The 15915-nt window shown below is 31.3% G+C and overlaps 2 protein-coding genes across 2 annotated transcripts; both read left to right on the top strand.

The window, feature by feature from the left end:
• Nucleotides 1-4346: 4346 nt before the first annotated feature.
• On the top strand, nucleotides 4347-10323 carry LOC144557015 (aquaporin PIP2-7-like). Its single transcript, XM_078305556.1, has 4 exons — nucleotides 4347-4755; nucleotides 5822-6117; nucleotides 9472-9612; nucleotides 10020-10323. Exons 1-4 carry the CDS (start codon nucleotides 4449-4451, stop codon nucleotides 10161-10163), a joined length of 888 nt encoding a protein of 295 aa, XP_078161682.1. The 5' UTR covers nucleotides 4347-4448; the 3' UTR covers nucleotides 10164-10323.
• Nucleotides 10324-11099: 776 nt separating this feature from the next.
• Nucleotides 11100-13750, top strand: LOC144556589 (aquaporin PIP2-7-like). The gene is made up of 4 exons (XM_078304971.1): nucleotides 11100-11397; nucleotides 12321-12616; nucleotides 13255-13395; nucleotides 13622-13750. Exons 1-4 carry the CDS (start codon nucleotides 11100-11102, stop codon nucleotides 13748-13750), a joined length of 864 nt encoding a protein of 287 aa, XP_078161097.1.
• Nucleotides 13751-15915: the final 2165 nt, after the last annotated feature.

The raw sequence follows: 15915 nt of genomic DNA, 5'->3' as shown, positions 1-15915 counted from the left end.
TTATTCGGATAATAAAACAGAGCTCATAAATGCTAATGAGTGATTGAATATTAAAATAATTTTATTAATCAAGATAATATATTATCATGCCCAAGTATTTCTTCTTGTTCAACCTAACTCGTCGTTCTAATAACAGATCAGTACCATCTGATCTGAGATGTATAAAAATTCGATATCTATTTCAACTTGTTTGTTATTTAAATGTCCAATTACATAATTAATGTAATAATGCATTTCAGAATAATGGAATGCATGATTTCCATATTCCCTGTCAATTTTTATATAATTTTTTTTCAAAATGCGAAAGTCAGCTTTCCTCAATTTGGAAAAGTTCATTTAACTTAATTTTTTTTTCTCACAATTAAACAAGAGAATTGAATTTGATACAATAATTTTTGGGACGAATATTTAGACAATTTAAATTTCAAGAGAACAGAGTAGGCTCGATGGGTATCAGCCTGACTATAGGGTCCAATGAATTTTAAAACTGTCCGATCTATTTTAAGATTGTGTACATAAAAATTGAAACATACACGTACAAATTTTAAAATGAAACACACAAATCTTAAAGCGGATTGAACAATGATTGAACCTACCGAATTATACTGAACTAAAGTAGATTCAATGAACATCGGACCTACTCTTCTCCGACATTTTTATTTTTACCCCATTAAAAAAATATTTTAATAATAATAACCAAAGTTTAGTAACAATTTTAAAAATACCCCACCCATGAAATTTTTCCACGGGCTGGAATTTTTTTTTTTTTTTTGTAAAACAGAAATTTGTTTTTATTTTTTATTTTTTGTATTGAAATATTAGAAATGTTGGATATATTTCTTTGAAAATAGATGAAATACAATATAATTTGATTTATTAGAAAGACTGTAACAAATAACCCGAATCAATATTTTTCAGGCCGGATTTTTCGCGGTTGTAAGAAAAATTAATATATTTCTTTATGTGTTATTGGAAAAAAATAAAAATAATTAGATTCTGAGTTATTGATCCCGGTTCAAAAGTCACTTCTATGTAATCTAGAAAATATTGTGATCATTCTAGGACATTTAATTTATAAAAAGTTGTATCTATTTTGAGAATTCTTTTTAAATAATAATTATTAAATAACTTAAAGTTTTTATTTTTTTTCAAAAATAGATACAACTTTTCATAAATTAAATGTCCTAGAAGGATCACAATATTTTCTAGATTACATAAAAGTGACTTTTGAACCGGGATCAATAACTCAGAATCTAAGCATTTTTATTTTTTTCCAATAACAAATAAAGAAATATATTAATTTTTCTTACAGCCGCGAAAAATATTGATCAGGGTTATTTGTTACAGTCTTTCTAATAAATCAAATTATATTGTATTTCATCTATTTTCAAAGAAATATATTCAACATTTCTAATATTTCAATACAAAAAATAAAAAATAAAAACAAATTTATGTTTTACAAAAAAAAAAAAATTCCAGCCCGTGGAAAAATTCCACGGGTGGGATATTTTTAAAATTGTTACTAAACTTTGGTTATTATTATTAAAATATTTTTTTAATGGGGTAAAAATAAAAATGTCGGTACTCTTCTCTCTAATTTCAAATATCTGAAAAATAATATTTTTCTTGCTTTCTAAGGAAAGATCTAGTCACCGTTTCAGGGGTTCATCTCCTTTTATTTTACCTTAAAGGTATCCCTATGTGCAATATTATAGTCCAATTAATAGCGTTGCACCGCAAAGCAATTAAAAATGTGAGATAATGCATCGCATGATTAGTAGAAATTTGGGCATAATATGGGGCTCCACCAATGGTTGTGCGCCATTAATTTTTAATTTTTTTTAATTTTGTGTAGCTATAATATGCCTCATTTGTTTGGTTGGCTAAAGTAGTTTTTTAGAAGTGATTAGATGTTAGATGACTAGATAACCTTAATTTTTTTTAGGAATTTTGGAATGGCTAAGTTTTTTTTACCACAAAATATAATAATTTCACTTTTTTTGTTTATCTTTTTAAAATCTAAAAGTCAAATTGTTGTGAATCAAAAGTGTTAGTCTTATTTATTTTCACGAAGGATGTATGTGTGTAAAATTATATGATTTCTAAATTAATGTATTATAGTAAATTATTTTTTTTACCACTTGAAATACTATAAAAAATTATAAAATTTTACGTGGAAGAATCCTCGTGAAAAATAAAAAATGTTAATCAATAATTAAAACTATAAAATCTGAAATTTTAAATTTAAACTTCGAATAAAAAAAGTAAGGTTGTGATATTGACCGAATTTTTTATAAATATCCAAATCAAATAACAAATTACGGAATCTACCCTGTTTTGCAATGAAATTCGAAAAATACCCAATCCGGTTATCCAATAACCGAATTTAATACAAATGTCCGGTTACCCACTCCCCGGACTCAACAAAACAAATCCGGTTAATGGTTAACCGGATTTGTGCATTTTTTCTTTTTGAAAACAGAATTTTTTATTTATTTTTTATTATTTGTATTAAAATATTAGAAATGTTGAATATATTTCTTTAAAAATAGATGGAATACAATATAATTTGATTTATTAGAAAGACTGCAACAAATAACCCGGATCAATATTTTTCAGATCGGATTTTCCGCGGCTATAAGAAAAATTAATATATTTCTTTATGTGTTATTGGAAAAAAAATAAAAATAATTAGATTCCGAGTTATTGATCCCGGTTCAAAAGTCACTTCTAGGTAATTCAGAAAATATTGTGATCCTTCTAGTACATTTAATTTATAAAAAATTGTATCTATTTTTGAAAAAAATCAAAAACTTTAATTTATTTAATGATTGTTTTTCAAAAAGAATTCTCAAAATATATACAACTTTTTATAAATTAAATGTACTAGAAAAGTCACAATATTTTCTGGATTACCTAGAAATGACTTTTGAACCGGGATCAATAACTCAGAATCTAATTATTTTTATTTTTTTTCCAATAACACATAAAGAAATATATTAATTTTTCTTACAGTTGCGAAAAATTCGATCTGAAAAATATTGATCCGAGTTATTTGTTGCAGTCTTTCTAATAAATCAAATTATCTTGTATTCCATCTATTTTCAAAGAAATATATTCAACATTTCTATTATTTTAATACAAAAAATAAAAAATAATAAAAAATTTCTGTTTTCAAAAAAAAAAAAAATGCACAAATCCGGTTAACCATTAACCGGATTTGTTTTGTTGAGTCCGGGGAGTGGGTAACCGGACATTTGTATTAAATCCGGTTATTGGATAACCGGATTGGATATTTTTCGAATTTCATTGCAAAACAGGATAGATTCCGTAATTTGTTATTTGATTTGGATATTTATAAAAATTTCGGGATATTGATCTTCTCATTTGATTTTAGCTTTTAGTACTTCTATATTCTCATTAGTATATATAACCCAAATTCTTCCTTATAAACGGTCTCTATTTGAAATAATCATTTTAGAGACTGGAGCTACACTGTAACAAATCAGAACACACTGAAACACTGATAAGTGATAACAGCTAAATTAATTTGAACTGTTAGTGACTCAAATGCATATTAGATGAGTTCATTTGGACCATTTCTAATCCAAACAGCTTGTATTTGTACAAGGCATAAACCTTTTAAATTGCAAATTGGGTTTGAAGCATCACATACACTTACTTGTATAATTTTCTAAATAAAGATAGAATCAAAATTTTTAACTTTAAATATCTACAATAAATTTCTTAAGCAAATATTTAACCCAGTGTTTTATATGAAAAAGATTACTTTAATCATTAAATCAAAGACTTACCTCAATTTCAGAAACAGTCTCTATCATTCTACACACTTCCCAACAATTAATACTGAAATCAACGAATCAGCATTCAGGTGGTCTCTGTTTTAAATTCAAAATTTGGAAACGTGCGCAATCTGAACCAGGGGATGAGGGAGATGAATTTCTTCACAGTAGTATTTGAATTTCAGAAATATTTTTAGTCTGAACTGCATCTTGGGTACCCAAATTTACAGGATAGTTTTTTTTTTTTTCTTAAAAAAAAAAGAGAGAGAGAGATTAACTGAAGAGGAATGCAGGGCAATTTTCTTTTTCGACTATCTGGATTTAAAAACAAAGAGAAAATAGACTGCTTCTCCCAAAAGCAAAGCTGTATACAAAATTTGATCAAACTGGGTCCCCCCATTCTGTTACAAAATTTTCAACGGTTTCAATTCACATTTTTTTAAAATTTTCAATATCATCTCCAGTTCAACAATTGAATCAATCATTAACATCTTAATTATAATTTTTTCATGTTAGCAGCACTTCCCTTTTCTCAACCCCCTTTATATATAACACCATGCAAAATCACCCTCTCCAAAATTCTGACATTATAACACAACTTTCCTTTGGATCTCTCATTCTCTCTCTCTCTTTCATCTTTCCACCATGGAAGAAGCGAGCCGATCATCTAATAAGCCCTCCCTGGCAAAGCTCAAATTACCTCCACCCGCTCCGTTTCTCGGTTTAGATGAGCTCAGCAAGTGGCCGCTATACCGTGCAACAATAACAGAGTTTGTGGCCACACTGTTGTTTCTTTATGTAACGGTTGCGACAGTGATTGGATACAGCCACCAAAGTGACCCGAAAGTTTTTCCCGAATCATCACAGTGTGGCGGCGTTGGTGTCCTCGGTATTGCATGGGCCTTTGGTGGCATGATCTTTGTTCTTGTCTACTGTACTGCTGGCATTTCAGGTGATTTTTACTCTGTTTTGTGTGTGTTTGTGTCTGAGATTGGAAAGCATTTTTATATACATTGAAATTGAATTCAATTAGTGTAATGCCATTAACACAGGGATCAAAGTAATGATCAATGCAGAATGCAGAAATGAGAAGTCTCTACTCTTATATCGGATCCAGTTTATTTGGTTTTCAACCGAACCGATTTTTTAAAAAAAATAAATAGTATGGTTTTTCGGTTTAAATAGTTCAGTTAAGTTGGTATTTTGAATTAATTCCGTTTTTTTTTTATATTTGGTTCAGTTTAATCTCTTTTATTTCGGTTCAACCAAATAAACTAAAATTTACTTGAATTTTTTATATTTGATTTAATTTAATCTCTCTTATTTCGATTATCTTGATATTTATTTCTATGATTATTAAATATATGAGGAGGGATCAAGTTACAACAATTTTTGAGTTACAACAACTATTTTCTACATTTTCAAAGTCCAAATCGTCGATCCAAACTGTTAGATGTGATCTCTACAATAAAATGTGCTTCTAGACCAAATTTTACATTTTTTGGAATTTTTTTACTATTTATTAAGATGGGTACAAAAATTCAATGGTCTGAATTTGCCTAGTTTTTGTACCCATCTTAATAAATAGTAAAAAAATTTCAAAAAATATAAAATTTGGTCTCCAAGCACATTTTATTGTAGAGATTACATTTAACGGTTTGGATCGACTACTTGGATTTTGAAAATGTAGAAAATAGTTATTGTAACTTGTTGTAACTCAAAAATTGTTGTAACTTGATCCCTCCTCTAAATATATTTGTGTATATATATTGAGTTTTGACATTTTAAAATACAATCTCCCTTATTTCAGTTCAACCAAACAACCTAAAATTTACATTTTTATTTATTTGGTTGTTATTCGATCGACAAATTTAATTTGATTGGTTCAGTTAAAATGTTAAAACTGAATAAAATTTTAATTTTAACCGAACCGACCATTTGAACACCCCATACATGCACCATTGCAAATATTAATGAAGAATTTGATTTTTTTTTTTTTTTTTTTTTTTTGCATGTAGGGGGTCATATAAACCCGGCGGTGACATTCGGGCTATTAGTGGGCCGTAAATTGCCTTTAACTAGGGCCCTGTTTTACATGGTGGCCCAAATGCTTGGTGCCATCTGTGGAGTTGGTCTTGTGAAAGGTTTTCAAAAATCTCTGTTCACCCGGTACGGTGGCGGTGCAAACTTTGTCCATGAGGGTTATTCCACCGGTACCGCACTTGGTGCAGAGATTGTCGGTACTTTTGTTCTCGTCTACACAGTCTTCTCTGCCACAGATGAGAAACGCAGGGCACGCGATAGCCACGTACCGGTAAATTCTCAATAAAATGTACAATTTTAATTGTTACATGCTATTCTGTTTTCTTATTCTCAATAAAATGTACAATTCAATTTTAGTTGCACTGAAATGATATTTTCTAGTTTTGGAGAATTTCATATATATATATATATATATATGAGGAGGGTTCAAATCCACCCAAATTTTTGTGCACCCAAATGCATCGTATCCTTTTTCTCCGTTTTCAAAGTCCGAATAGTCAATCCGAACCGTTAGATGCGATCTATATATTAAGATGTGCTTGGAGACCGAATTTTATATTTTTTAGAATTTTTTATTATTTATTAAGCCACTTTGAAAATCGCTGATTCAATGGTTCAGAAAATGTAAAATCAGCTATTTTCAAAGTGACTTAATAAATAGTAAAAAAAATTCCAAAAAATGTAAAATTTGGTCTCCAAGTACATCTTAATATATAGATCGCATCTAACGGTTCGGATTGACTATTCGGACTTTGAAAATGGAGAAAAAGAATTTGAAAGATAGGGTGCATTTGGGTGCATTTGAACCCTCCTCTATATATATATATATATATATATATATATATATATATATATAAATCTAGAGGTTGGCTAAGATCAAATTGGTAGTTCCTGAGGTTTGGTGCTACTAATTCGTTTTTCAATTTTCAAAGTTCAAAACGTCAATCCGAACCGTTCAAGTTGATCTCTATATTAAAATGTGTTTGGAGACCAGATTTTATATTTTTCTGAATTTTTTTACTATTTATTAAGCTACTTTGAAAATCGCTGATCCAACAGTGGCTTCTGATTTTACTGTTTTGTTAAGCCACTGTTGGATTAGTGATTTTCAAAGTGGCTTAATAAATAGTAAAAAAAATCAGAAAAATATAAAATTTGGTCTCCAAGCACATTTTAATATAGTGATCAACTAGAACGGTTCGGATCGACATTTTGAACTTCAAAAATTGAAAAACGAATTGGTAACACCAAAGCTCAGGAACTACCACTTTGATCTTAGCCAACCCCTCTCTCTCTCTCTCTCTCTCTCTCTCTCTATATATATATATATATGTGAGGTTGACTTGGGTGAGCCATGACTCACCAAACGTTTGTACTCCACACCGTATTTTCATTTTGAAAGCCCAAACGATCGATCCGAACCGTTAGATATGATCTCCATATTGAAATGTGCTTGGAGACCAAATTTTATATTTTTTGAATTTTTTTTACTATTTATTAAACATTTTTGAAAATTGTTGTTTTGCTGTGAACAGTAAAATTTTCTGGACCATCGGATCAGCAATTTTAAAAAATGCTTAATAAATAGTAAAAAAAAAAATCCAAAAAATGTAAAATTTGGTCTCCAAGCACATTTAAATATGGAGAACAAGATAAACGGTTCGGATCGGTTATTTGAATTTTCAAAATGGCTAAAATGAGCCATGGCTCACCAACGCACTATGAGCCATGGCTCATTTTAGCCCAACTCTATATATATAGAGGAGGGATCCAATTACACCCTTTTTTGGTGACACCGGATTACGCCCTATGTTTACAAAGTCCAAACAGTCGATCCAAGCCGTTCAACTTAGTGGTTTGCTAACGGGTTACCCGTGACCCGTTCCGGGTAACCCGTTAGGGGTAACGGGTAGGGCGGGTAGACGGGTAGGACGGGTACGGGTACAACCCGCAACGGGTAGACGGGTAGTTTTCCCAAAACCACTACCCTACCCGTTTATTACCCGTACCCGTTGCGGGTTGACGGGTACGGGTATCCCGGGTACGGATCCGGGTATCCGGGTATCCGGGTACGGGTCCGGTCCGCCCGGTTTTTTTTTTTTTTTTTTTTTTTTTTTTTTTTTTTTTCTGTTTTTCCCTTTTTTTTCTGTTTTTTTTCAAAAAAATTCAAATTTTTTTGAAGTGAAACGGGTCGGGTACGGGTAACGGGTACGGGTATGCGGGTAGATGGGTACGGGTAACGGGTACGGGTATGCGGGTAGATGGGTACGGGTAGGCGGGTACGGGTAGACGGGTAGACGGGTAGACGGGTACGGGTATAACGGGTTTTTTTTCAAATTAGGTTGTCCGGTCCGTTTATTACCCGTACCCGTCTACCCGTCTACCCGTTTGTACCCGGGCAACGGGTACGGGTACCACGGGTAACGGGTACGGGCCGGGCAAAACGGGTTCTACCCGTTCCGGGTTTAGCAAATGCCTAGTTCAACTTGATGGATATATTAAAATGTGCTTACAGATCAAATTTTATATTTTTCTGAATTTTTTTACTATTTATTAAGATGGGTACAAAAATTCAACGGTTTGAATATAGTGATTTTGTTAAATACTTAATAAATAGTAAAAAAATTCCAAAAAATATAAAATTTGATCTACAAGTACATTTTAACATATCCATTATGTTGAACGGTTTGGATTGACTATTTGGAATTTGAAAACTTTGAAACTGGAGAGTGTAATTCTGTGTCACCAAAAAATGGTGTAATTGGATCCCTCCTCATATATATATATATATATATATCCTTCAAAATTTTTGAAATTACCTATTTCTCCTTCTAAAATGCATAATATTATATTTATTCTTTTTAAATTTTAAAAACTAATGACTTTATCCAATTTATTGTCATTTCTATTAAAACTCATTTTAAATTTATAAAGTTTCATTTATCCTTAATTAAAAAAAATACAAAATATGTAGCTTGTGTAAGAAAAGTCCAATCTTTTAATTGACTAGTTTGTGAGGAAATTTTTTTTGTTGTTGTTGTGACGTGCACACAAGCATATGTTTAAATGTCATTGTGTATGCGTCATAGGTAGATAAATGAATCCTCACAAACCAGCCAACTAGAAGATTAAATTTCTCTTGCATGAGCTACAATTTTTTATTTTTTAATAGAAGTTAAAAATGGGACTTTTATAAATTTAAATAAGTTTTAATATAAAATGGAATAAATTGTGTAGATTTGTACGTTTTTGAAATTTAGAAGGATAAATATGATATTATGAGTTTTAAAAGGGGATATGTAATTTTGAGATTTTTGAAGGGTACAAATGAAACTCTCCTTGTAGTTTATATCCCTTATATATACCTAACAGCTAGGCAGCCCAAAATAGGAAATTTACAAAACCATTTTTACAAATTTTGTTTATTTTAGTAGCAATTAAATTTCATTCATTCAAGTGATTTGCACAGTTATTTCATTGACTATTTGCACAGTTATTTGCTGACAAAGCATATCCTCTTTTCAATAAAGAATATCACATTGACAAATATAGAAGATGAGCTTTCTTGTTAAATATAATTAATACATGTCAGTGACTTGTTAATTTCTGGAATTTTGTACTTCAGATCTTGGCACCTCTACCTATTGGATTCTCAGTATTCCTAGTGCACCTAGCAACTATACCGATTACTGGTACAGGTATCAACCCGGCTAGGAGTTTTGGGGCTGCTGTGATTTACAACCATGACAAGCCTTGGGATGATCAGGTCAGGACCTTACTTTATTAATCACGCGCAATCAGATCATGATTGAATAGTGATTTCTAATAAACTAACTTAATTACGAAAAATAGTTAAACATGATCAAACGTGTCCATTCAATTTTGGACACATCATGACTAAAGTTATCGTTATCATCACGTGCTGTGATCGTTCCTCTAAATTTGATCACAGCACAACACGACACGACACGACACGTCGTACAAATCTGATTTGGTCACACCATGACACGGCATGGCACGTGACATGACACAAATTTACATCCCTACTCAAAGGGCTCCATATATACATCTCCTATGTCAAGCAATTACTCTTCCTAAGCAATTTAAATGCTTAATTATTTTTTTCATGTTCGAGTATAAACTAATTTTCGTTTACCTGGTTTGAATTTGTAGTGGATCTTTTGGGTGGGGCCATTCATTGGAGCTGCCATAGCTGCAATTTACCATGAATATATGCTGAGAGCTAGTGCCTTAAAAGCTTTAGGTTCCTTCAAATGGAGTTCTTTCAAGACGGACTCTTTCAGGACAGACTCATAATTCAATTTTGGGCCTTCTTTTTGGATATATGATTCATTTCAGGAACCTTCAAGTTTAGTTTTGAACAAATATGTGTCACGTTATCTTTTTGTTGAGCTAGGTTCGTTTGTTCTTTTTGATGTATAATTCTTGATGAAACTAATTGCAATTTAATTAATTAAGATCTCAAGTGTTTTTCCTTTTTTTTGTTATTTCTTTTTATAGGGGAAAAAGTGTAGTAAAGTTCATATTTGGAAAATGGTAAAAGATTGAGAAGTGATAAGCTTGAAAATTTTAAAAAATATATACATACATGAAAGGAATCTAGTTTCTGTCTGAAATGTTATTAGATCAAATGGTTTAAATTAATTTTTAACTTTGTGCCTTATAAATTTTTGAGTTCATTCTAAAATAAAAAGAAAAAGTAAACGCACCTCTGGTAAATATTTATTTCCTTTTTTAATTTAAGAGGAGCTGGAACTACTGTTTGCAAGTCAATTATTGGATGTACATGTCATGCAAGGAGGATCTTAAATGCACATTAAAAGAAAGATTACAGGCATTATTCTGATCGTCTATTAATTTGGTCTCACCAATCCACTAAGGACTCCAAACTTAAATAATGCACAAATCAGGTAATTAATTTAGTAATGTATTTGATTATACAACGACTTGAAAGAAGGCGCTTGTCACGTTGGTTTCTGGTAGTCCCCCTTGTTCAGGGTGTAAAGATTTTAACAGATCAATTTTAGCTTCATGTAGCGCATGGATCATATGCAGTGCTGCTTTGAATCTAGCGTTTATGCACTGCATGAAGCGAAACCTGCTCTGTTAAAATCTATACCCTTGTCCAGGCTCCTACATATATACAGTTTCATGATCATCTCTAATTAATCCAACATTGAAGGATAATCTTTGGGAGATAACTCTCTCTCTAACCATTCATACATATATATCATGGAAACACATGAAAATGGGAGGTTATCTTCGGGAAATCCTAACGTCCCGCCGCCTCCACCATTCCTCGGTGTTGACGAGCTCGGGAAGTGGTCATTATACCGTGCATTGATCACAGAGTTTGTTGCCACTTTTTTGTTTCTCTATGTCTTAGTGTCGACAGTGATCGGGTACGGTCACCAAAGCGATTTCAGAAATCCTCCTAATGGACCGTGTGGCGGCGTCGGTCTCCAAGGCATTGCTTGGGCTGTTGGTGGCATGATATTTGTTCTGGTCTACTGTACTGCTGGCATTTCTGGTAATTTCTTTGTTACATACCTTTTTTTATTTTTATAATAAGATTGAAGCTAACAATTACAGCATGTTTGGATCATTGTAGCTATTACATAGATGAATATTGTTTTTGAGTGAATAAATATGTAATAATAATAAAGGAGTAATGCTATAGTGCGTAACGCATATTGATCGGTACTTTAGATCAATATCTTGTTTATAAAGTGCTGATAGTCGTTCTGGACCGTTCAATATAATCACCATAGAAAATATACTTATAGATCAAATTTAACATTTGTACAAGTTTTTCTACTATTTTTTTATATAGGTAAAAAAAATCCACTTGATTTAAAGATTATGTACCATTCAGAAATAGTGATTTTCTACCTATTAAAAATAGTAAAAAAAAATAAAAAAAATAAAAAATTTAGTTTGCAAGTACATTTTCTTATGAAGATCATGTTGAACTATTCAAGTCAACTTGTTGGACTTTAAAATTGAAGATATTGGTTCAAAGTACGAACCAATATGTGCTATGTATATAGTAACCTCACTCTAGAAATAAAAGACATGCAAGAATCATTTTTCGGTCTAATGGCAAATGTAAATGTTCTTTGATGTGAAAGATCATGAATTCAAAATTCAAGTTGAGAAATTCCTATGTAAATTCTGATAGCCTCTATCAGTATTTCAAAAAAAAAAAAAAAAAAATTCCGTTGTTGTAATAAGGATTTTAAAAAAGTGTTGGGTGGCTTGATCCTAACCTCTCATTCAAAAAAATAAAAATAAAAGACATGCTGACAAACTTGTTGCTGTGCATATATTGTTAGATTTATCACAGCGCTAAATATATGCAAGGAAATGACTGAGAAACAACTCACATATTCTTGACGTAAATTTTTACTGGACATTGCACCACCTAATATTCACATATCTTTGCACTTGCAGGGGGACACATCAACCCAGCTGTGACATTTGGGCTATTAGTGGGCCGTAAAGTGCCACTAATCCGTGCTTTGTTCTACATGTTGGCCCAAATAACTGGTGCTATTTGTGGAGCTGGGCTTGTTAAGGGCTTTCAAAAGGAACTGTTTAACCGGTACGGTGGTGCAACAAATACTGTCAGCAGCGGGTACTCGTGTGGTACCGCTCTCGGTGCAGAGATCATCGGTACATTCATTCTTGTATTCACCGTCTTCTCTGCTACCGATGAGAAACGCCGGGCTCGTGATAGTCATGTCCCGGTAAGGGCTCAAGGACCCCGAATATACTTGTTTTGTGTTATTTAATTTTAAATGTTGCATGAAAATCTCTTTAACACAATATGGTACTATGTATAACGCAGACTGGCCCGTACTACATATTAATATTTTGATTTTCAAAGTTTAAATAGTCAATCTGAACCGTCCAACATGATCTCCATATGAAAATGTACTTGCACATTAATTTCATTTTTTAAAGTCTTTTCACTATTTTATTAGATAGGTAGAAAACACTACTTTTGAATGGTTGAAAATATTTAGATCATGTTATTTTCTAACTATATTAAAAAATAGTAAAAGTTGATCTAAGTACATATATTCTTTTCATATGAAGATCATGTTGAACGGTTCATATTGACTATTTGGATTTTGAAAACGAAGATATTGATTCATAGTACAGACTTATATGTGCATACACATAGTACCGTAGACTCATTCAAGATATATATTAATTAGATAAGCTCTGAGTATAAACTTATGTTTTGTTTAATTGGAAGCAGATGGTACATGACAATAACTTTTTTAAGAAAAAAAAGAAGCCAATTAGATAAGAATTTTATGATCAATTTTTCAATGCAAATTCCTTATTTATAACAAATGTTTGAAATTTTGTACTTCAGATATTGGCACCTCTCCCAATTGGCTTCTCAGTATTTGTTGTGCATCTGGCAACTATACCGATTACTGGTACTGGTATTAACCCAGCTAGAAGCCTTGGTGCAGCTGTGATGTACAACAAGGATAAACCTTGGGATGATCAGGTTACCTCTTGTTCTTTCTCTTTTGCCTTTTTTTGCAGTGGTTATCTAACAGTAGCAGTTATATCTCATATTCAATTTAGCACCCGAAAAAAAAAAAAAAAAAACTTATTTTGCCCTATTTCAAGTAAAATTGAGAAAATAAAGTTTAAAAAAGGAAATATGACAGCCCCAACTTTTTTTGCCCTATTTCAAGTGAAATCTTATTGTTATGTTTGAAATTTTGTAGTGGATATTTTGGGTCGGACCGTTGATTGGAGCGGCATTAGCAGCAATTTACCATGAGCATATTCTGAAAGCCAGTGTTTTGAAAGCTATGGGTTCATTCAAGCGCAACTCCGTTGCTAATGGCATGTAATATTTAATGTCTCCATCGTTTGAAATTAGCACATCTTCAATTATTGTGCATCTATGCTGTCTTCTGTTGCTTGAGAGTGTGATTCTACTTTTTCCTTTATGTACTAGTTAATTGTTTAATATTTAGTACGTTTATAATTAGGTGAGTGATAATTTAGGGAAGAATTGTTAGTTTTTATTTAATTATGTGGTCTATGTTATTATTGTACACTTGTTTCATTTACAAAATTAATCATGAGTAATTTTTTGATGGAAAAAATTCAGATTGCTAATTATAAAAAATGTAAATTAGTTTCAAAAATTACTTCATTGTTATTAAATACTTCTTTTCTTATTTGGACGCACCTCATTTTGAAAATTTCGTCCAACATCACGTCTGAAAGAGAAGCGTAAAAAAAAAACGTCTAAAGTTTTCATCATTACGTCTAACAAAAACCATTGAAAATCGGTATTTACGCTTCTGCTTAAGATGTCATCACTCTAGAACTGTAAGATTTAAATTACATTTGCTATTTTATTTTGAATTTATGAATTTTTAATTGTTTGTGTAATGATTGCAAAAGACGTTATATATGATTTTATTATATCTATCAAGAATATCTTTTTTAGTCAATCAGACCTAAATATTAGCATAACATTTTCTATATGATTCAAGATCTAAATTGATTTATTTAAGTCAATCATATTTATATAGTCAAGATACTACCATTATCCAAACATCCCCCTTTTGAGGATTTGAGGCATGCTAGAATATTTATTAGCTTAAAACCTAAACATGAGTGGTGCATGAACAGCAAGACCTTTGAGTTATGACTCTTCTATGTACCTGCCCCAATGGATGATCTCATTAAAACTTACAAAAAATGGGGAATATAATTTGCATTGAAGTCCCTGCATTCCTCCTTAATTTATTTGTATTTGTAATCATAACTTAAGCTTAAATTAATGTTTATATGCAGTAGTAGTATTACTAAAGGCAACTTAATGAAGAAAATTAGTCACGTCACATCACGTGACACATTACGTGATCGATTTTTCCAACATTGTTTCTTTATAATTAATTTTACAATATTTTCTTAGATTTAGCATTTTTTTTTTTTGGATTTTTTCTATGAACTTATTTAAAATTTGAAAAAAAAAACTGATCAATCATGTCACATGTGGTCACAACCATTCACATGATGTGACTATCACCTATTATTTTATTCACGTCACGTGAAAAAGAAAATGGTTACATGAAAACTTTTTTTTATCACATATCGTAACATGACCAAATCACGACGTGTTAGTTACATCACATCATGTTATTTCTTAGAGATCTAAGGCAACTTCTTAAAGTAGTGTTAATTTGTACTTTAGTAATATTGAAATGTTTTAAACTTTAAAGTTTGATTGAAGACGATGATAAACTTGCGCCTTGTTACTTAGAAAGTAGTGGCTTTTGCTATTTAGAAGAAAGCAGTGTCTTTTTGCAATTTTTTCAGATAAACAAATTAAGGGAAAGAAACAAAGAGACGAGGCAGTGAAAAATTAATAATATGCATCGTGTCACGCTTTGTCATAGTTCAAGGGGTGGATACATTGATGAGCACTTGGCATGCGTTATATTGTGTGTGGCATGCAGCGATTAATTGATTCCAAAAAAGGAGAGATAATTCTGAATCTTTGTATACATGTAGTGTTGCCTCAATCAATTTGTTTCTTAGCCTTTGCTTGTTTCTGAAGCGAGGAACTGTGGAGCCAGATGTGCAGCATTTCCCCTATTTGTTTATTTTGGCTTTTAACCATGCTTATTCATGATTACCTCTTTGTGTAGGGTTTCTTCAGCTTTTCATTACTAATTCAATGCAATGCCTATTTGTTATGGGCCTGACGGCTGTAAATTACTGTTAGTATTTTAGCACTGTGAAATAAAAGAGCCCAAGTTAAATAATTTTTTATTTTGAAAAAAAAAACCAAATTAGAGTAGAGGAGTGTTTTTAATTTCACGTACCAAAGTCTCATTCATTAACCTTAATTTCAAAATCTATTTAATTTGCTTTAAATAACAAATTCAAACATTTGAAACCGATCTACTTCACGAGTGATGCATTTAAATATAAATTTTATAAATTTTCGAATTAATTTGTTATAAAATAAGACGGTCAAAATATGATTTAAAAAAAA

The sequence above is a fragment of the Carex rostrata genome, chromosome 7, assembly GCF_964058835.1.
Source record: "Carex rostrata chromosome 7, lpCarRost1.2, whole genome shotgun sequence".
Taxonomy (NCBI): Eukaryota; Viridiplantae; Streptophyta; class Magnoliopsida; order Poales; family Cyperaceae; genus Carex; species Carex rostrata.
The sequence above is the reverse complement of the archived record's forward strand: the minus strand, read 5'-3'. Positions and strand labels throughout refer to the sequence as shown.

Excerpts from the sequence above, each read along its gene's own strand:
- LOC144557015 (XM_078305556.1), top strand. The coding sequence starts at position 4,449 with ATGGAAGAAGCGAGCCGATCATCTAATAAGCCCTCCCTGGCAAAGCTC. Across the intron at positions 4,756-5,821 it reads CTGTACTGCTGGCATTTCAG|GGGGTCATATAAACCCGGCG; the intron begins GTGATTTTTACT and ends TTTTGCATGTAG. Across the intron at positions 9,613-10,019 it reads ACAAGCCTTGGGATGATCAG|TGGATCTTTTGGGTGGGGCC; the intron begins GTCAGGACCTTA and ends TTGAATTTGTAG.
- LOC144556589 (XM_078304971.1), top strand. The coding sequence starts at position 11,100 with ATGGAAACACATGAAAATGGGAGGTTATCTTCGGGAAATCCTAACGTC. Across the intron at positions 11,398-12,320 it reads CTGTACTGCTGGCATTTCTG|GGGGACACATCAACCCAGCT; the intron begins GTAATTTCTTTG and ends TTGCACTTGCAG. Across the intron at positions 13,396-13,621 it reads ATAAACCTTGGGATGATCAG|TGGATATTTTGGGTCGGACC; the intron begins GTTACCTCTTGT and ends GAAATTTTGTAG.